Source organism: Macrotis lagotis, chromosome 7 (genome assembly GCF_037893015.1).
Source record: "Macrotis lagotis isolate mMagLag1 chromosome 7, bilby.v1.9.chrom.fasta, whole genome shotgun sequence".
Classification (NCBI taxonomy): domain Eukaryota; kingdom Metazoa; phylum Chordata; class Mammalia; order Peramelemorphia; family Peramelidae; genus Macrotis; species Macrotis lagotis.
In genome coordinates, this window is record NC_133664.1 from 103,357,408 (window position 1) to 103,373,960 (window position 16,553).

Below are 16,553 nucleotides of genomic sequence, written 5' to 3' on the forward strand. Positions count from 1 at the left end.
GAAAAAATAGAGACCACTAAAAAACCCCTCAAGAAAAATAAAGTTAAAAAAGTATGTTTCAATCTATATTCAGTCTGGGTTCAATTCTTTTTGTTTGTTTGTTTGTTTGTTTTTTGCAAGGCAATGGGGTTAAGTGGCTTGCCCAAGGCCACTCAGCTAGGTAATTATTAAGTGTCTGAGCTGGATTTGAACTCAGCTACTCCTGACACCAGGGTTGGTGCTCTATTCACTGTGCCACCTAGCTGCAAGTGTTAAAGTTCTCATTATTACAGACATGCAATGAGAAAATTATATTATATTTACTTATTGTTCTGTCTGTTTTTTACTATCCCCACATAAAATGGGTTATATTGAAGAGAGTTTGTCAGTATTTGAGCAAAATCTAGATTATCATTTGTTGATTCTATTTTAAAGTTAATTCTTATTGAGGGACAGGTTGAAATGGATGCCCTCTGAGTTCTTTTCTAACTATGAACTTCTGTGAGTCAATGAACTAAAACTTCAAAAAAGGAAGGCAAAGTGACAGAACTAATTTTTTTTAAGGACAGGTTCTAGTTTTGGTGGTTGTTGTTCAGTCTTGAAGAGGATCAAAATGGCATCAGTACATTGATGTCAAGGTACAAGGTGTTCAACTATGGCTGATAAGATCAATCAAGCTTGCAAGTTTCTACCACAGGTACAGCACATATATTCCATATGAACATATGGAGTGGATATGTCTCTAAATTTGTGCATCTCACGTTTCCTTTGTCTGACAACAGAGGGAGTGCATGAATGATGAAAGAAATTCTTATAATCTTTACTACCTTTATTTTCTATTTAGTTTATATTATAATCTAAATGGCCCCTTTGCTTCCTTGTTTTTTCTAGTTTCACACTCTAGAATCTAACTATGAACAGTGGACTATAACTTAACTGAATCATAGTTCACTCATTTGTAAAAGTTACCTTTTCTGATCCATCATTTTATAGATAAGAAATAAAATTCCATAGTGACTTACAAAAATGTAGCAAATAGCAGTCAGATTTTGAACCCAGAATCATCCATCAGTCTCAAACATAATATTATTTCCACCATAATGACTCTTCCTATTTCACAATATTTTGTGAAGATTAAATGGGCATGAAGAACCAAAGAGTTTAACAACTTGACAACCATCAGTATGATTGGTTCCTTAAAGAGAAAAGGAAAAATAAAGGGTGGCATTTTCTTTTTGCAACTATATGCCTCTCATTAGAATCTAAATGAAAGCATGAACTGACCTTACCATAAGACTCCTTGGACATACTATATCCTAAATCTAAAATGTTTCTTTCCCTTTATTTTGTTGTTCAATCTTTTTTTATGCTAGGGTGAAATGTGACCTCTTCAGAAAGACTTTCCTGATTACCCACCCTCTTCAAGGTTAGAAATCTCCTGTCTACCCCATCCATGAATCTTGCCTTTTAATATTAACTATAAAATTTCTTCTATATTTTTCTTTAATATTTATTCTATATTTTCTTTAATATTAACTATAAATTTCTTCTATATTTATTGTCTGTATCATTTTTCTTCATTCCATAAAAGCTGGAGCTTCATCTTTTCCAGACTATATTTTCACCAATTCCTTGCATAGAACTCTGAATATTTTAGGTGATTATTAAATTGAATTGAATTGAGTTCACATACATTCCTTCACAAATATATGTATACCCCATTGCAAAAACAATGCAAATATCCAAGATAATGTTACTAGAAACCTTAGGGAACGCCCACTAATGAACCTCATGAGGTAAGGCAGCTACTTCTGGGACAGAGAAAGCAAATATAAAATTTGTAAAGTTTCAAGTGCAGGTGATGTTTTTAGTGAGAAAAAGTGACCAAATAAAATAGGAGGGGAAATAACAGGAATTTAACAAGCAAAAATAATAATAATAATTGGCCTCATGAGATTTCATCCCTGAAGTCAAAGAAAGTTGTTGGTTCTTGTTTCAAAGCCCACAATTTGTTCAGTCCTGCCCTTGCTTCTTTTTCACTGAAGGTGAGTCATTTGTTTTCCTAGATTCATCATATGGCTGTAGGCCTTCATAGCTTAAGAGTGCTTATTGTGAAAGGAAGTTTTCTGAAAGGCATTGGTTCCTTCTGGCTTCCATAATCACTAAAAAAATGACTGAGTTTGTTAATTAGAGAGGCAAGTGACATATTGGATGCCTAATACTAAAATTCCTGGATACCATAGTGCTTACTAAGACTGATTCTGACAAAAGAGGAAGCAGGAGAAAAGCAGCCAGTTTGGTGGTTTCATCAATCAACTCAGCTAATTCTCAACTTGGGACCATGGCTCTATGAAAAAGATCTCCTGACTCTTGCAGTGGATATGGGCTAGATGTCAGCTTTGTGTTCTCTAGCTCCTTCTTAAATGATGAGATGGCAAAACTGACTCAACCAGAGGGAGATTTACTTACCTTTTCCCAGTCTGGGGGAACTTGCTTTGTTATAAATTGAGGGAGAGAAGGCAACATTCTTGGACTGTAGTGCTCATTTCACCAATGATCTTCCAAATGACAATGTTTTTCTTTTTTAGGATGATGTTGGCAGGGAACTTGTTTCCATTGCATTGCTTTGCATATTCATTCTTGGATAACACAAGAGCTTATAAGTAATATTGATTCTGATTTTGAATTTCTAGTTAGGAGGGACTTCAGGGGCTTTCCAATCCAGTTTATAAAAAAGGAGTCCTCTTTGAAACAAGCCCCAGAAGTGACCAACCAGCCTTTCCTTGTAGATCTTGAGCTGTGGAGAACCCACTACTTTCCAAATTAGCCCACTTCACTTTTGGATAATTCTAGTCATTAACAAATTTTCCCTTAAGGCTTCTTTACAACTTGCTTTATATCCCCAAAGGGAAAGGGAGGTAAGGCAAAGATAATATTTTAGATTCTTGGTAAAAATTAGTTTTTTAAACCTTATTTTTAATCTTTACCTTGGAGGAGTTGTCATTCTTCATTTGCTTATGTTCCCATTCTCCCTATCCTAGAGTCTTCAGACCCAAACAACAGAACTGGAACTATGTATGGGAGAATCACATCATCCAAAAAAAAAAATCAGGGAATAAATAGTAAGATAAAGGTCATCCCATGTCATCCAAAACATTAATCTTTACTCACATATGATTTAATAGAATCAGAGATCTGGAGATCAGATAAATTCAATTTCTGCTACATATTTCCTGCATGACCTTGTGCAAAGTACAAAATCTCTCTGGTCCTCAGTTTCCTCATCTACAGAAATGAAAGAATGAGACTACATAGTTCCCAAGTTTACTTCTAGCTCTATTTGTGATCCTGTCACCCTATGTCTGTCACAATATGAGATAGGCATCCATACATACAAAAGAAACATATTTTATAATCAGATGCTGGAATGACATTTTCTTATTATATCAAGTAAAATGTTGATTATACCTGGCTCTTATATAGTATCTAAATTTTTCCGAATGCTCATATTTTTTACTATGCTCATATTTTTCACCTTATTTAATTTCATTTATACATAATTCACTAAAAAGTATCTATTAAACGACTAATGCATGCTTAGTACTATGATAATATATATTGACATGCAAAGAGAAGAAAAGGAGCAAAAAGTAAATTCAGAAAAAAGACTAAAATTAAAAATAGCTAAGGAGAGAGAGGGATAGGAAGGTAAATATAAGATAAGGAGATGGACTCATCAAAAGAAAACTGACCACCAAAAATCCCTAACTTAATTTCTCCCTTTCTCTCAGTTCCTTAGCTCCTGCCTATGTTCTTTGACATAGTATCTGATGATTCGTGGATAAGTACAACTAAAGGCATTTGTGTTGAGTGACTTCCTTCAGTCATACTTAGCCCAGAAGATAAGACTCCAGTTAACTTAAGTGAAGGAAGACTGCTCCCCCTTTTCATGTAAACAATAAACTTATCACTGGGAAGAGACCTTGTAATAACAAAAGACTCTTACCTAGCATAAGTTCCAGATACAGACCTTTAGAGCATGGCCCTTTAAAAAGTATATTTTGGTAAGTGAATTTCAACATTAAGTTTCTTTTTTTAATTCTTTGGATTTTATTTTATATATTTAAAGTTATATTGAGAAAGAGAGGAGAGAGAGGAGGAGGAGGAGGAGGAGGAGGAGGAGGAGGAGGAGGAGGAGGAGAGAGAGAGAGAGAGAGAGAGAGAAATTAAGTTTAAAAAAATCTTTGCCCTACCTGGAACATGAGGAGATTAAATAGTTTCCCTTTCGTCATACCACTAATAAGTTTGTCTCTGTCCCTTAAGCCATGAGTATTGTGTTATATTATAATATATATATATATATATATATATATATATATATTTCTATACTTATTTTTTAAAGATTAGACTAAGTAAATTTTCTAAGATCACATAGCTAATACATTTAAACTCGTTTCCTTACTGAGGTCAGGACTCTTTCCCTATGCTGCATTACAAAATAGGGGAAATAACATCTGTACCACAAACCTTTTAGATAGTTGTGAAGAAATTTTTGGAGGGATTTAAAACACCATATAAATATGTTATTCCTGAATAAAGGATAGGAATATATGAAATTACTTTGGGATTTTGGTTAGGAATTAAGATTTTCTTATCATCTTCTTGTACTCCTCTTTTGACTCCTGCATTTCTTCTTTCTGCCTTTTCCTTTTTCATGGAAACATCTCTTTGATTTCCCATTTTTCTGTCCTTTTTCCAAAAGCCTCATCTTTCGAATTTTCTTGTTCTTCTGACTCTTCTTTCTCCTCTTCCTACCACATTCATACTTTACTTTTCTTATTTGGCTATTTAGGTATCTATTTGGGATTGGGTTTTTTTTTTTTTTTGGCTCTTCTGTTCCATGTGTTTTTGCTAGTTTTTTTATCTTTCTTATTGAGCTACATATTGTCTACCTTTCATGAATGTCTTCTTTGTATATATTCTGAATTTCCCTGATGCAGTTTTTAAAAACAATTTCTTGGAGGCAGGGATTACAAGAGTAATTCATTTAAAGAATTTGGTATGAGTATGTGTAAGTATAAAAGTGTTAGAAGGATATATATGACTATATGTGGTATTTACATTCATATATATGTATGTATATAGTCACATATATGTGGTATGAACAGTCCTGCATATTATTATATAAATATGTAGAATAGATGGATAATTTTGGATGGATGAAGAAGTATATAAATATCTTTACACAATATAAAATGTAGGCAGGTAAGTAAATGGAAATCCACAAGTATGTTTTTAGGTGAAGAATTTCTATATGTGGATTTGTTTCTTTGATATTCAAGGTAGGTAGGTAGGTAGATAGTTTTACAATTCAGGATGTCCACAGTTGCTTTTTCAGTCTTTACTTTTGTCTCTTTTCCTCCATGTTTTTGATTGCTTAGTCAACATGGACTTCTGGATATCCCTCAATTTTTTTCTGCATTCTCCCATCAAAATAAGCATTTCAAACAGGTCATCCACTATGTATGGAAAGGAGACAATAAATCAAGAAACATTTATTAAATTTCTAATATATGCTAAGCATTGTGATAGACACTGAGGATGTAAAGATAAAAATAAAATAGTACCTACCCTCAAGGAGCTTACATTCTATCAGGGAGACAATATGCATATATATACATACCTTTATCTCTATCCAAATGTCCTAATAATGTCCCAAATTCATCATGTCCTCAACTAAATTCATCTTTCTGCTCTAAATCTTCTCTTTCTGACTTCACAATTTCTGTCTTTATTCCTACCTCTCATTCAACATGCCCCATTTGTAACTTTGGGGTTAATCTTTGCTACTTTACTACCCATCATCTCAGCACAGGGTTGCTGTGAGGACCACATAAGAAAACACATTAAATACTTTGTAGACCTTAAAGCAACATATAAATGCCAACTATTAATCACTTAACAAGTGTATTGCTTCCATTTTCTAAATCTGTTTCTGTCTTCCAACTTCCACCTCACTGATATATGTTCTCTGCACCCCCCAACACTGCAGTGCTAAATAATTCTCATCTTCACTCTTCCCTAGACCCTCTCAGTTGCTATTTATCTATTCTTTGCAGCAGTGACAAAATATCCTTTTCATGAATAGATTTGGTCATTTCATTCATCTGCTCAAAACACTCCCCATACTACTTGAGTAAAATGAAAATTTTTCTCCTTGGCATTCAACTCCCTAACCATCACTTCTCCCTGCCCCCCCATACACACATAACCTTTTCTTTTTACAGTCTTATCTTTTTCTCCTCCCAACATTCTATATCTTAATTTATATGGATACCTCATTAATAAAGTTTGATAGTGATGATATATCTCTGTTGGAATTCTTATTATTTCTGTTTTTTCCATTCTACAGGAAAGTCTACAGGAAGTTCAATAGGAGAAGGAAAAAGTGGAGGATTAAGATTCTCTATTCTCAGTCTAAATTCAGCAACCCAAATTTACCTTTCCTGTAAAATAGGTTTCACAAACTGATTTGAGCAATGAAAGCTTCAATTCCTTGTCTGTGTCTTCCCTAGAAAAATAGATTAGTGATAATTTCTTTCTCCATGCTTTCCCCTTTGAAAAAGGTTATTTGATTGAGGTTTTTTCAGAATTTAACATTTTCACTCTTCTTCTAAGATGGAGACATCTTGGTGACTACAAAGGTGAAAGTATGGAAAAATCAGGTTTCCAGATTCTGACTAGAGTAAAGAGTAAAGTATGAAGTGTTTTGGGTGGTAAGAGCACATTCTGGTTCGTCTGAGAAAAGAGTGGTGGAGATGATGGAATTTGGGGGGGGAATGGGAGGAACATAAATCATATACTGGGATAAAAAGGATCTTGGCAAGATTTCAGAAATTTACCTTTTCACATATTGTCCTTGGGAAAAATCAATTCCCCTTCTCTGCTTGAATGAATGTTAGTTAGTGGTGAAAACTTGGGAAGCACTTACTATTTTTGAGCCTCAGTTTTTTTCTCAACAGTAAAAAGGAAGTAATAGATGTTTTACCTTCCTTCTTAAGGTGATGCTATAGGGTATTAATTTCATACTACTCATATTGGATTTTAAAGCCAAAAACATGCAAAAACTTTTCTTTTTTCTATGGATATATAGGCCTTGTTTGTTGCCAATTTAAAAGAGAATATATTTTCTTCTAGATCAAACCACCAGCACTTCAATATATTGCTCCCATCCTTATAGAAGTATCCTCTCATGGCCTATAACAACCAGACATGGGTGAATGAGTTCATCCTCTTAGGGTTATCTAATGACTGGAAGATTCAGATTTACCTCTTTGTCCTCTTCCTGGTCATGTATTTGGTGACTATGCTGGGAAACTTCCTTATCATCCACCTGATCAGGTTGGACACCCGACTCCATACCCCAATGTACTTCTTCCTCAGTATCCTTTCTTTTGTGGATATCTGCTACATAAACAGCACTGTCCCACAAATGCTTATTCATTTTCTGTCTTCAAGGAAGTCTATCCCATTTTATAGCTGTGTGCTTCAGCTCTATATCTCACTGGCACTGGGTGGGACTGAGTTCTTCCTACTGGGAGCAATGGCCTATGACCGCTATGTAGCAGTGTGCTATCCCCTACACTACACAGTCATCATGCATGGAGGGCTGTGCATGGCTTTGGCAGCTACCTGTTGGGCTGCTGGTTTCTTGAACTCACTCATGGAGACAATCATCACCTTTCGACTCCCCCTATGTAAGAATATTATTAATCACTTTGTCTGTGAGACACTAGCAGTGCTACGTTTGGTTTGTGTGGACATTTCTGTCAACAAGATCATGGTGACCTTCTCAGGTTTTGTGGTCATTATGTTACCCTGTTCTTTGGTCTTGTTCTCCTATGCCCAAATTGTTAAAGCCATTCTGCATATCCGTTCTACTCAAGGACGTCGCAAAGCCTTTGGGACTTGTGCTTCCCATCTCACTGTGGTCTCCCTTTGTTTTGGGGCCACTATATTCACCTACATGTGTCCCCAGGCCACCTCCTCAGCAGAACAAGAAAAGATGGTTGCCTTATTCTACGCTACAGTGGCCCCTATGCTAAACCCTATGATCTATAGCCTGAGGAACAAGGAAGTGATGGGTGCTATGAGAAGAGCAATAGGAAGATTTTCTTGAGAAGCACGAAAATTCCAAGATTTATCCATTCTCTTCCCTATCAATTACAAGAAAGAGAACATAAGTGAAAGAAAGTAACAGGACTCTAATTTCTCATCATAGAGCTATACCTATTTGGTATCCTAGGGACTCTCATTTGTTATTCTTCCCTTCTGAAGGAGGAAGAGTCAGGTCTTGGGGTTGTCATGGCAGCACTTAACCACCAATATTGACATGGGGTGGGAAATGGGATTGAATTTTTGTGCCCTGCAGATTTCCCCTTTTACCTTTGTTTGAAGGGAACAGTAAGGAAATGGGGAATCTTTGTGTCCCCATTAGAGGCTTTCTTGGCAAAGATACTGGAGAGTTTGACATTTCCTACTCTGCACATTTTACAGAGGAGGAAATTGAAGCAAATAAGGTTAATTGATTTGCCAAGGATCACAATACTAGCAAACATATGAGGCCAGATTTGAATTCAGGAAGATGAGCCAACCAGATTCTAGGTTCGGTATTCTATTCACTGTGCCTCATAGTTACCCCTAAACATCCTCATTTCCTTTAACATACTTTCGTTTCATGGTCATTCAGTATTCTGATTGTCCTTCTCTGGGTTCTTTCCAGTTATCTATATCTTTCCTAAAATGTGGCACTAAATCTCTAGATGTAGTCTAAACAGATTAGAAGACAGGTGAACTTTCACCTTTTCTTGTTCTGGACACTCTTGTTCTGGTAATACAGTTCAAGATTCCTTTTTTTTGACTGTCCTATCGGATTGTTGACTCATATTGAGTATGCAGTTCACTGTCAATTCTTGATACATTCATAACTTATGTTTTCTTTCCTCATTTGATTTACCATTCAGATTTTTGCATCTTCTTGCCTATGATATCAGAGATTTAAAGCCAACAGAACTAGTACTTAGAGTGGGGGTGATCATGACACTGAAATTCAGAGGAAACAGACATTTTTAAAATTATTTTTGAAATTTATCTTTACAATTTGTTACATTTTTATTTTCACTGAATTTTCATTCTTCAAAAATATTGAAAATATCCAATTGAAAAATATCCGATTTTTTAAAATTAGAAAATAATGAGATGGCATAATTCCTTTGGGCACCAAAATTATTATTTGCCACTTCAGAACCTGACTTATGAGACTATAAAACCTATTACATTTGCTTCCTCGTTGAGCCACTGTGTTGAGATGAGAGAAATGCAGCTGCCCTGTCCATCAATGAGGAAGTCATCAAAACCTTAGCTAAACTGTGACAAGTTCAAGGTAGCCTCTTCAAAAGACCATCAATCATGTCTCTCTCTCTTGCTTCTCCTGTGATTTCTCCTGCCTTGGCCTGAAGATCACCACATCTGAGATTTTTATAAATTTCTTTGTCTATCTTCACCCCAATACCCATACTCTTCACATGCTCTTATTAAATTTAAGATTATGGACTTTCCTGGGTTAGCTAAAAAGCACCATAATAAAGGCATAGGCATTATTGCCCTGTTTGATACTTTTGTGAAATCATTCCCCCCTACCACCAAGTTTCCTAACTTCTAATATATACCATGATAACACATGACTCTCAAATGAACATATCAAAAGCCTTGATCTCTATTCTAAACTCTATTATTGGCATGATGATTAAGATGATGATGGCCAGTATTTAGATGATATTTTAACATGTGCTAAGTGCTATCTATATAGTTCTAATCTGGTGCCTACTAATAATAATGTTTGTCCTTCATTTTTGAAGAAGACCATGACATCAAGGGGAGGTGATGCCATGACAAGTGCTTAAATTATATTTGAGTGAGAGGAGTGCTATGCTAAGTCACCAGCCTCACCTCTGCCTCCAGACCCATCTGGCTACAGTGGTCAGATATGAATCAGGACAACTGGAGATGGACCTTGGTACTAAACCATGAGGATTAAGTGACTTGCCCAAGGTTACACAACTAGTAGGTGTCTGAGGCTAGGTTCAAATTCCTATCTTTCTGACTCTAAGACCAGCGCTCTATCCACTGAGCTTCCCAGCTGCTCTTGGTGCCTCCTAGATGCCTCCTCAACATCTCAAAATCAAGGTGATAAAAATGGAACTTATCTATAATCCACCCCATAATTCCATATTTCCTTTTTAGCGTACCACAAGTCCCTGAATTCACTAGGTTATTAACTTGGAAATCTTCCTTAATTCTTTTTTTTAGGTTTTTGCAAGGCAAATGGGGTTAAGTGGCTTGCCACACAGCTAGGTAATTGTTAAATGTCTGAGGACAGATTTGAACCCAGGTACTCCTGACTACAGGGCCAGTGCTCTATCCACTGTGCCACTTGGCTGCCCCATCTTCCTTAATTCTTCAGTCTTCTTTACCTCCCTTCACCCTCTCAATCCCATATCCAATCAGGTGATAAGTCTTTTCAATTCCCTCTCCACAATATGTCTCATTTGCATTCCAGTTTCTCTGTTCACAGGATCATTACCCTACTACATTCCAGGGCCATATTCTGTTGTCCTGATTCATATCTGGCCACTGGTACCAGATGACTGTGGAAAAGGAAGTGAGGCTGGTGACTTAGCACAGCACCCCCCCCCCACTCAAATTCAATTCATGAACTTGTCATGGCATCACCTTCCTGATGTCATGGTCTTCTTTGAAAATAAAATACTATCACCCTACTACATTAGGTCCTTATCTCTTGTCAGGACTATTGTAATAGCCTACTATTTTTTTTATTCTTCCAGTCTTTCATTTTTCTAATAGATTCTTCATGTAGTTTAATAAAATGCTCATCTTGTGACTGATCATATCACTCCCTCACTCAAAAAATTTTAGCAACTCCCTTTTTTCTCTAGGATGTAATACAAACTACTCCAACTGGTATTTAAAGTCTTCCATGACTCAGTTTCAACCTACTTTTCCAGACTTATTGAATATAAGTTCATATATTATGAATAAATATATGTATATATATGTATACATACACACACATACATATATATATATATATTTATAAAATAGCATTTTTCAATTTTCCATTCCATCTCTTGTCTTCATGTATTTGGTCAAGTTGTTTAGGATTGAAATTAAGATCCTTATCTTGGCTCTCAATATCCATTTTTTTTTCTTCAGGATTCAGATCAAAAAACCAACTATAGCATTGTGTCCTTTCATATCCCTAATTAATGCTCTCTCATTTTTTCAAATCGTCTTGGATTTAATACCTTACAGGAATAAAGTGAGGCTCTGGAGGAGAGTTTTTCTTTTTGTCTTTGAATCTTCCAACTTTATACAACTCTGCCTCACATCAATTCAATTCACACTCAAGTCAGGACAACACCAGTGATGTCAATTGATGTCTTTCAAAATCAAGATCAAACAGCAAAGTCTTGATAATATTATGCACATTGTAACCAAGTACATAATATATGTTGTATACTTCCTAAGGTTGTGTGAAACTACATTAATGGATTATAGAGTTCTTACCATCATGGATGTTAGAATATGATGGGAAAGATGTAATAATTTTTGTCCTTCATTCCCAAAGAAGACCACAGCATTAGGGAAGTGAAGCCCCGACAAGCACATGAATTGGATTTGAGTGAGGGGATTCTGTGCTAAGTTACCAGTCTCACCTTCTCCTCCAAACCATCTGGGTCCAGGGGGCAGATATGGGTCAGGATAACTGGAGATGGCCCTGAATGTGAGACAGTGTTAAGTGACTTGCCCAAAGTCAGTTGTCTATCCACTGCAAATAACCATAATACCAATATAGAACAGAAGGGCATAAGAAAGATATGAAGTAATGGAAGTCAATATACACAAATATTTTTATGATTATCATTAGTAATAAATCATTTTTGGAATCAATGCTCAGTTACTTATGTGTTACTTATTCATGACACAATTTCAAACCCAAGCAATCTTCTCTAAGACATTGCAGAGAAACGACCTACTCTTACTGGATTATTTGATCCGGGAATGGGTATATTTGTATTTACATTTGTAATTCACAATTACAAATAAAAATTTTCTTTACTCCCCTTTCCCAAATACAAAAAATAACAATAAATATTATTTTAAAATTATCATAGATTTAGAGGTACAAGATGCTTTACAAGACACTTAGACCAATCCTTTTATTTTATAGCAGAGGACATTGTAATCCAGGGAAGTTGGAGGGATTAGCACCATCCTCAGAAATAGCATTTGAATTCAGGTCCTTTGACTCCAATAACAGAATTCTTTTCACTGTACCACATTGCCTCCTATGACAATTAAAGTTATTAAAAATGTTTTTAAATGCTAAAAGCTATTACCTCTTCATCCTCTATTATTACCCCCTAAACATTTGAATAGAGAATCACCAGTAAACTATTGTATTTAGTAAATTACTTTCAGCTTCTAAGCCCTAAGTTAGTTCCTCACTTCTAAATGTCCCTTTTATGAAAAAAAGAAGCAATTAACATGGGGCAATCATCTTATTTGTCCTTTGACAAAATGCCCATTGACAGAATGCCCTTTCTCATAGGAGGGCATCTCCTCCAGTTAGTTGTTTAGGCATTTTTCTCAAAAAGAACCAGAGAATTAAATGACTGTATTAACTGATTTTCAAAGTGTAATATTTGTCCATGTGACTAAACCTTTCTCATAAGAACACATTCTCAACTGAAGAGAAATCATTTTTATTAGACAAGAATACTTCTATACAACTATGCTACAAAATAAGAACAAAGGAGCTATCACTAGGAGGCAATAGAGAGTTTAATTTATAATCAACTCTGAGTCCAATTCTATTTCCAATGCAACATACCCAATGTGGGGAAAGTAACAGAAAAGTAAACTTTGGCATTGTATAATGAAATGTTTCTAAAGCACCAGAACTATTCAACAGTGAACTAGACTGCTTCCTAAGGTGGTGAACTTTCCATCAAAAGAAATATTCAAACCTAAATTAGCCACAGACCTTAGCATCTAGGAAAACAGAGGAAAAGTTCTAATGACCAATAGCTTTTTCTAACAAGTGTAGTTTTCATTATAATTGAATTTGGTCATACTGCTACTTGCTGAATAACTTCAACCTCTTGCCTTCTTCTCTTGCAGCTGCTTGTGGAGCCAGAGAGTCTAGTGTCCAGGAAAACAAAAGGAATAATTTACTAATAGAATTATTAAGCAGCCAAGAAGATTGTAGACCCCTTATACTCTTCATAGTGAGATCACATCTGAACTTCAGTGTTCAGTTCTGGTGACCCTATCAGGGGAAAATCATTGCAGAACTGGAGAATTGTGCAATATAGTGGGTGACATATGGGGAACAGTACCAAGGAGAAATTAGGTGGAAAAAATATCAGGTAAGTAGATTTCAATATATGTCCATATGTTTTATATATGTTTAGTTTTTAAAGAAATTATATTCAGTTCTTAAGTGAGTCTAGAGAACTAGAATCTATGGAAGTAGGGAGAATATTAGAAGTAGAATTAGAATAGACCTAATTTTAAATCTAGACTCAGATACTTTCTGACTGTGTGACCCTGGGCAAATCACTTAACCTCTTTCTGCCTCAGGTTTTTATCTGTAAAATGAGGTAATAATAATAATAATAATGCCAACCTTCTCAGGTTGTTGTGAAGATCTAATAAGCTAATAGCTATTATTATTTGATAATAGCTAGTATCTATTTAATGCTTTAAGGTTTGCAAAGTCCTTTACAGCCATTACCTCATTTGATCCTCACAACAATGCTAGAAGATTGGTCCTATTAATATGTTCATTTTACAGATGGGGAAACTGAAGGAGCAGAAACTAAGCGAAGCAATATCTGAGAATTGGCAAGGATTGAACTACATCTAATAGCCATTAAAAATTCCTGAGAAGCAGTAATGTTTCAAAATTAAAAAAAATTTCTACATAAATCCCATAAGTCTGATGCTATAAATAGGTACTTAGCAGATAATTCCCAGGGAAAGGCCTAAAACCCTTCTAGGATCACAGGTGATAGTATGATTTTTAACTTTTTTGTGATGTCCTGGACCTTAGGTAGTCTGGTGAAAACTATGGGCCCTTTCTTCAAAAAAAAATGGTTTTAAGTGCCCAAGACAATATCCATAGAATTAAAAAAGAAACCCAATTATATGAAAATGTAGTCATGAAAACTATAAAAGCCCTAATTCATAGACACTCCCTCCATTATGAACCTAGAGACATTCAGAGCTTCATTTTATATTGGAAAATTTGAGTGTCTTTGACTCAGTGGGTCCTAAATTTAGAGCTAGAGATCATCTAAAGAGTTAAAGTTCATCTAGTCTAATACTTTGATTTTCCAGCTGAGAAAACTGGAGTCAAGAGATAATGAGTAACTTTTCCAATGTAAGATAAGTATTGGAAGTGTCATAATTTGAACCTAAGTCCTCTGACTCCACATGCAAAAAATTTCCCCTATAACATGAAACCCAGGTTCATATAACTGGTAAATTTTAAAAGATGGAATTTGAACAAAGATCTCCCTGACTTTGAGTCTAGCCCTCTATTCACCATGCCATGTTGCCTGTATTCTAGACTGATGAATACATAATCAATTTTGTCTTTTGATTATAATTACCATTAAGTCCTAATCACAATTATTCATTACTTGTCAGCTCATATTGCTTACCACAATTTCATCTGCTCTTAGAGACCAAAATTCATTAAAAGAAAGAAATAAACAAAACCTTCTTGCATTGTATCTTTTAGGTGTGTACAGACAAGTCAAGACTTTCCAAGACTGGATGATTGGTTGCATTGTGCTCAATGTCATCATCACCCTCTGAATCTCTCCTTGCTGAGGAAAAAGACAAGAGTGTAGGTTTTACTGTAAACAGCAGAGGGCAGCAGTGGGCTTCATCTGAAACAAACCATAGAGTAATCATCTGTTTTGATGAAGGAGAAAGCATGGAGAATAAGAGGGCGAAGTCAGGCAGGCTAGAGATGGGAATGCAGTCAGAGTGAGTCAGTCAGAGCATTCCTTTGATGAATCAGACAGGAAGAAAATGATAAGGAAATTTATAGATCCTGCTAGTACAAGGTACTATCCCAAGCCCAGGGCTACAAAATCAAAAATTTACTATGATCCCCCTCCCCATCTTAAAAAAGCTTACATTAGAGTTGGTCAATAGCATTATGTACACCTACTATGTCCAGGCACTGTGCAAAGCTCTGGGAATGCATAGCAAAAAGAAAAAGAAAGAATGGAAAGAAGAGTGTGTGTGTGAGAGAGAGAATGAAAAAAGAATGAAGAATAAAAGGAAGGAAGGGAAAAAGGAAAATAGGAAGGAAAAATAAAAAGAAAGGAGGAAAGGAAGAAGAGAAGAAAGGAGGAAAGGGAAAAATGAGAAAGAGAAAGAAAGGAAGAAGAAAAAGAAAAAGAAAAGAAAGAAAAATAATCCCTTAACTTAAAGGAGATCACAGTCCACTTGTAGAGATGTTGAGCAGAAAATATAATCAAGCATCATAGATTTCAAGATGATAAGATTTTACAGATGATCTAATGCAATCCTATCATTGAAACCAAACCTGTAAGAGTGTAACTTGCCTTAGGTCACAGAAGTTATGGTATTTGTTATTCTGCAAGCTCCAAGAGGACATATCACTATGACCAGGTCATGGTACAGTGTATCTAACTGTGGTTGATCAGAACATTACAAACTCAAGCTGGAAAAGGCCCTATCTATCACAGGAGTACAAGTAGTTCATGTGATCTTTTTGGGAGTGAGATGTCTCTAATTTTGTGCATCCCACATTTGTTTTGAGTTTTTGCAATTCTGCTTTGCTCATAGAGCATAGCAAATTCTTTGTTGTGGGATTTGCACTCTGGTCCAAATCCATGACTCTTTCTGCTCTACCACACATATCCACAGAAAAATAAAAGCAAAGAAATTTGAAGAACAAGAAAGCATTAAAATATTGGGAGATCAAATTATAAAGTAGGTACCAGATGAGGCTTCATAAGACCAGGGACATCATCTTAAATTTAGAGCTGAAAGGAACCTAGGAAAATGTTTAGCTAAACTTTAGTTTACTTATGAGGAAACTGAGACCTTGAGAGAGCAAATGGCTTATCCAAGGTCATACAGGTTGTAAAAAGCAGAGCTAGCATTCAAACCCAGGGAATTTTGATAATCCAAATGTGGTGCCTTTCTGCAACACTACTCTGTAATACTTTCTCCTACACAGAAAAGCTAAGATATCAATATCCTTCTTTAATCAACATAACAGAATATTGGCATTTCAGATACTCAGAGAATTCAGATGTGGATCAACTATAACCCAGGACTTGCCAAAAGTCTGTAGCTACTTGAAAGAGACAGTAAAACACAAATTAACTCTGCATTCCTCTAGGTTTCTAAGCTCTTAGATCTATCCCTGTATTAAGTTAGCT

General features: G+C 35.5%; 1 protein-coding gene across 1 annotated transcript; it reads left to right on the plus strand.

Annotated features, from left to right (window-relative positions):
* Positions 1-7,231: 7,231 nt before the first annotated feature.
* On the plus strand, positions 7,232-8,158 carry LOC141493759 (olfactory receptor-like protein OLF3). The gene has a single exon (XM_074195096.1). The coding sequence runs from the start codon at positions 7,232-7,234 to the stop codon at positions 8,156-8,158; it is 927 nt and encodes a 308-aa protein (XP_074051197.1).
* The last annotated feature ends 8,395 nt before the right edge of the window (positions 8,159-16,553 follow it).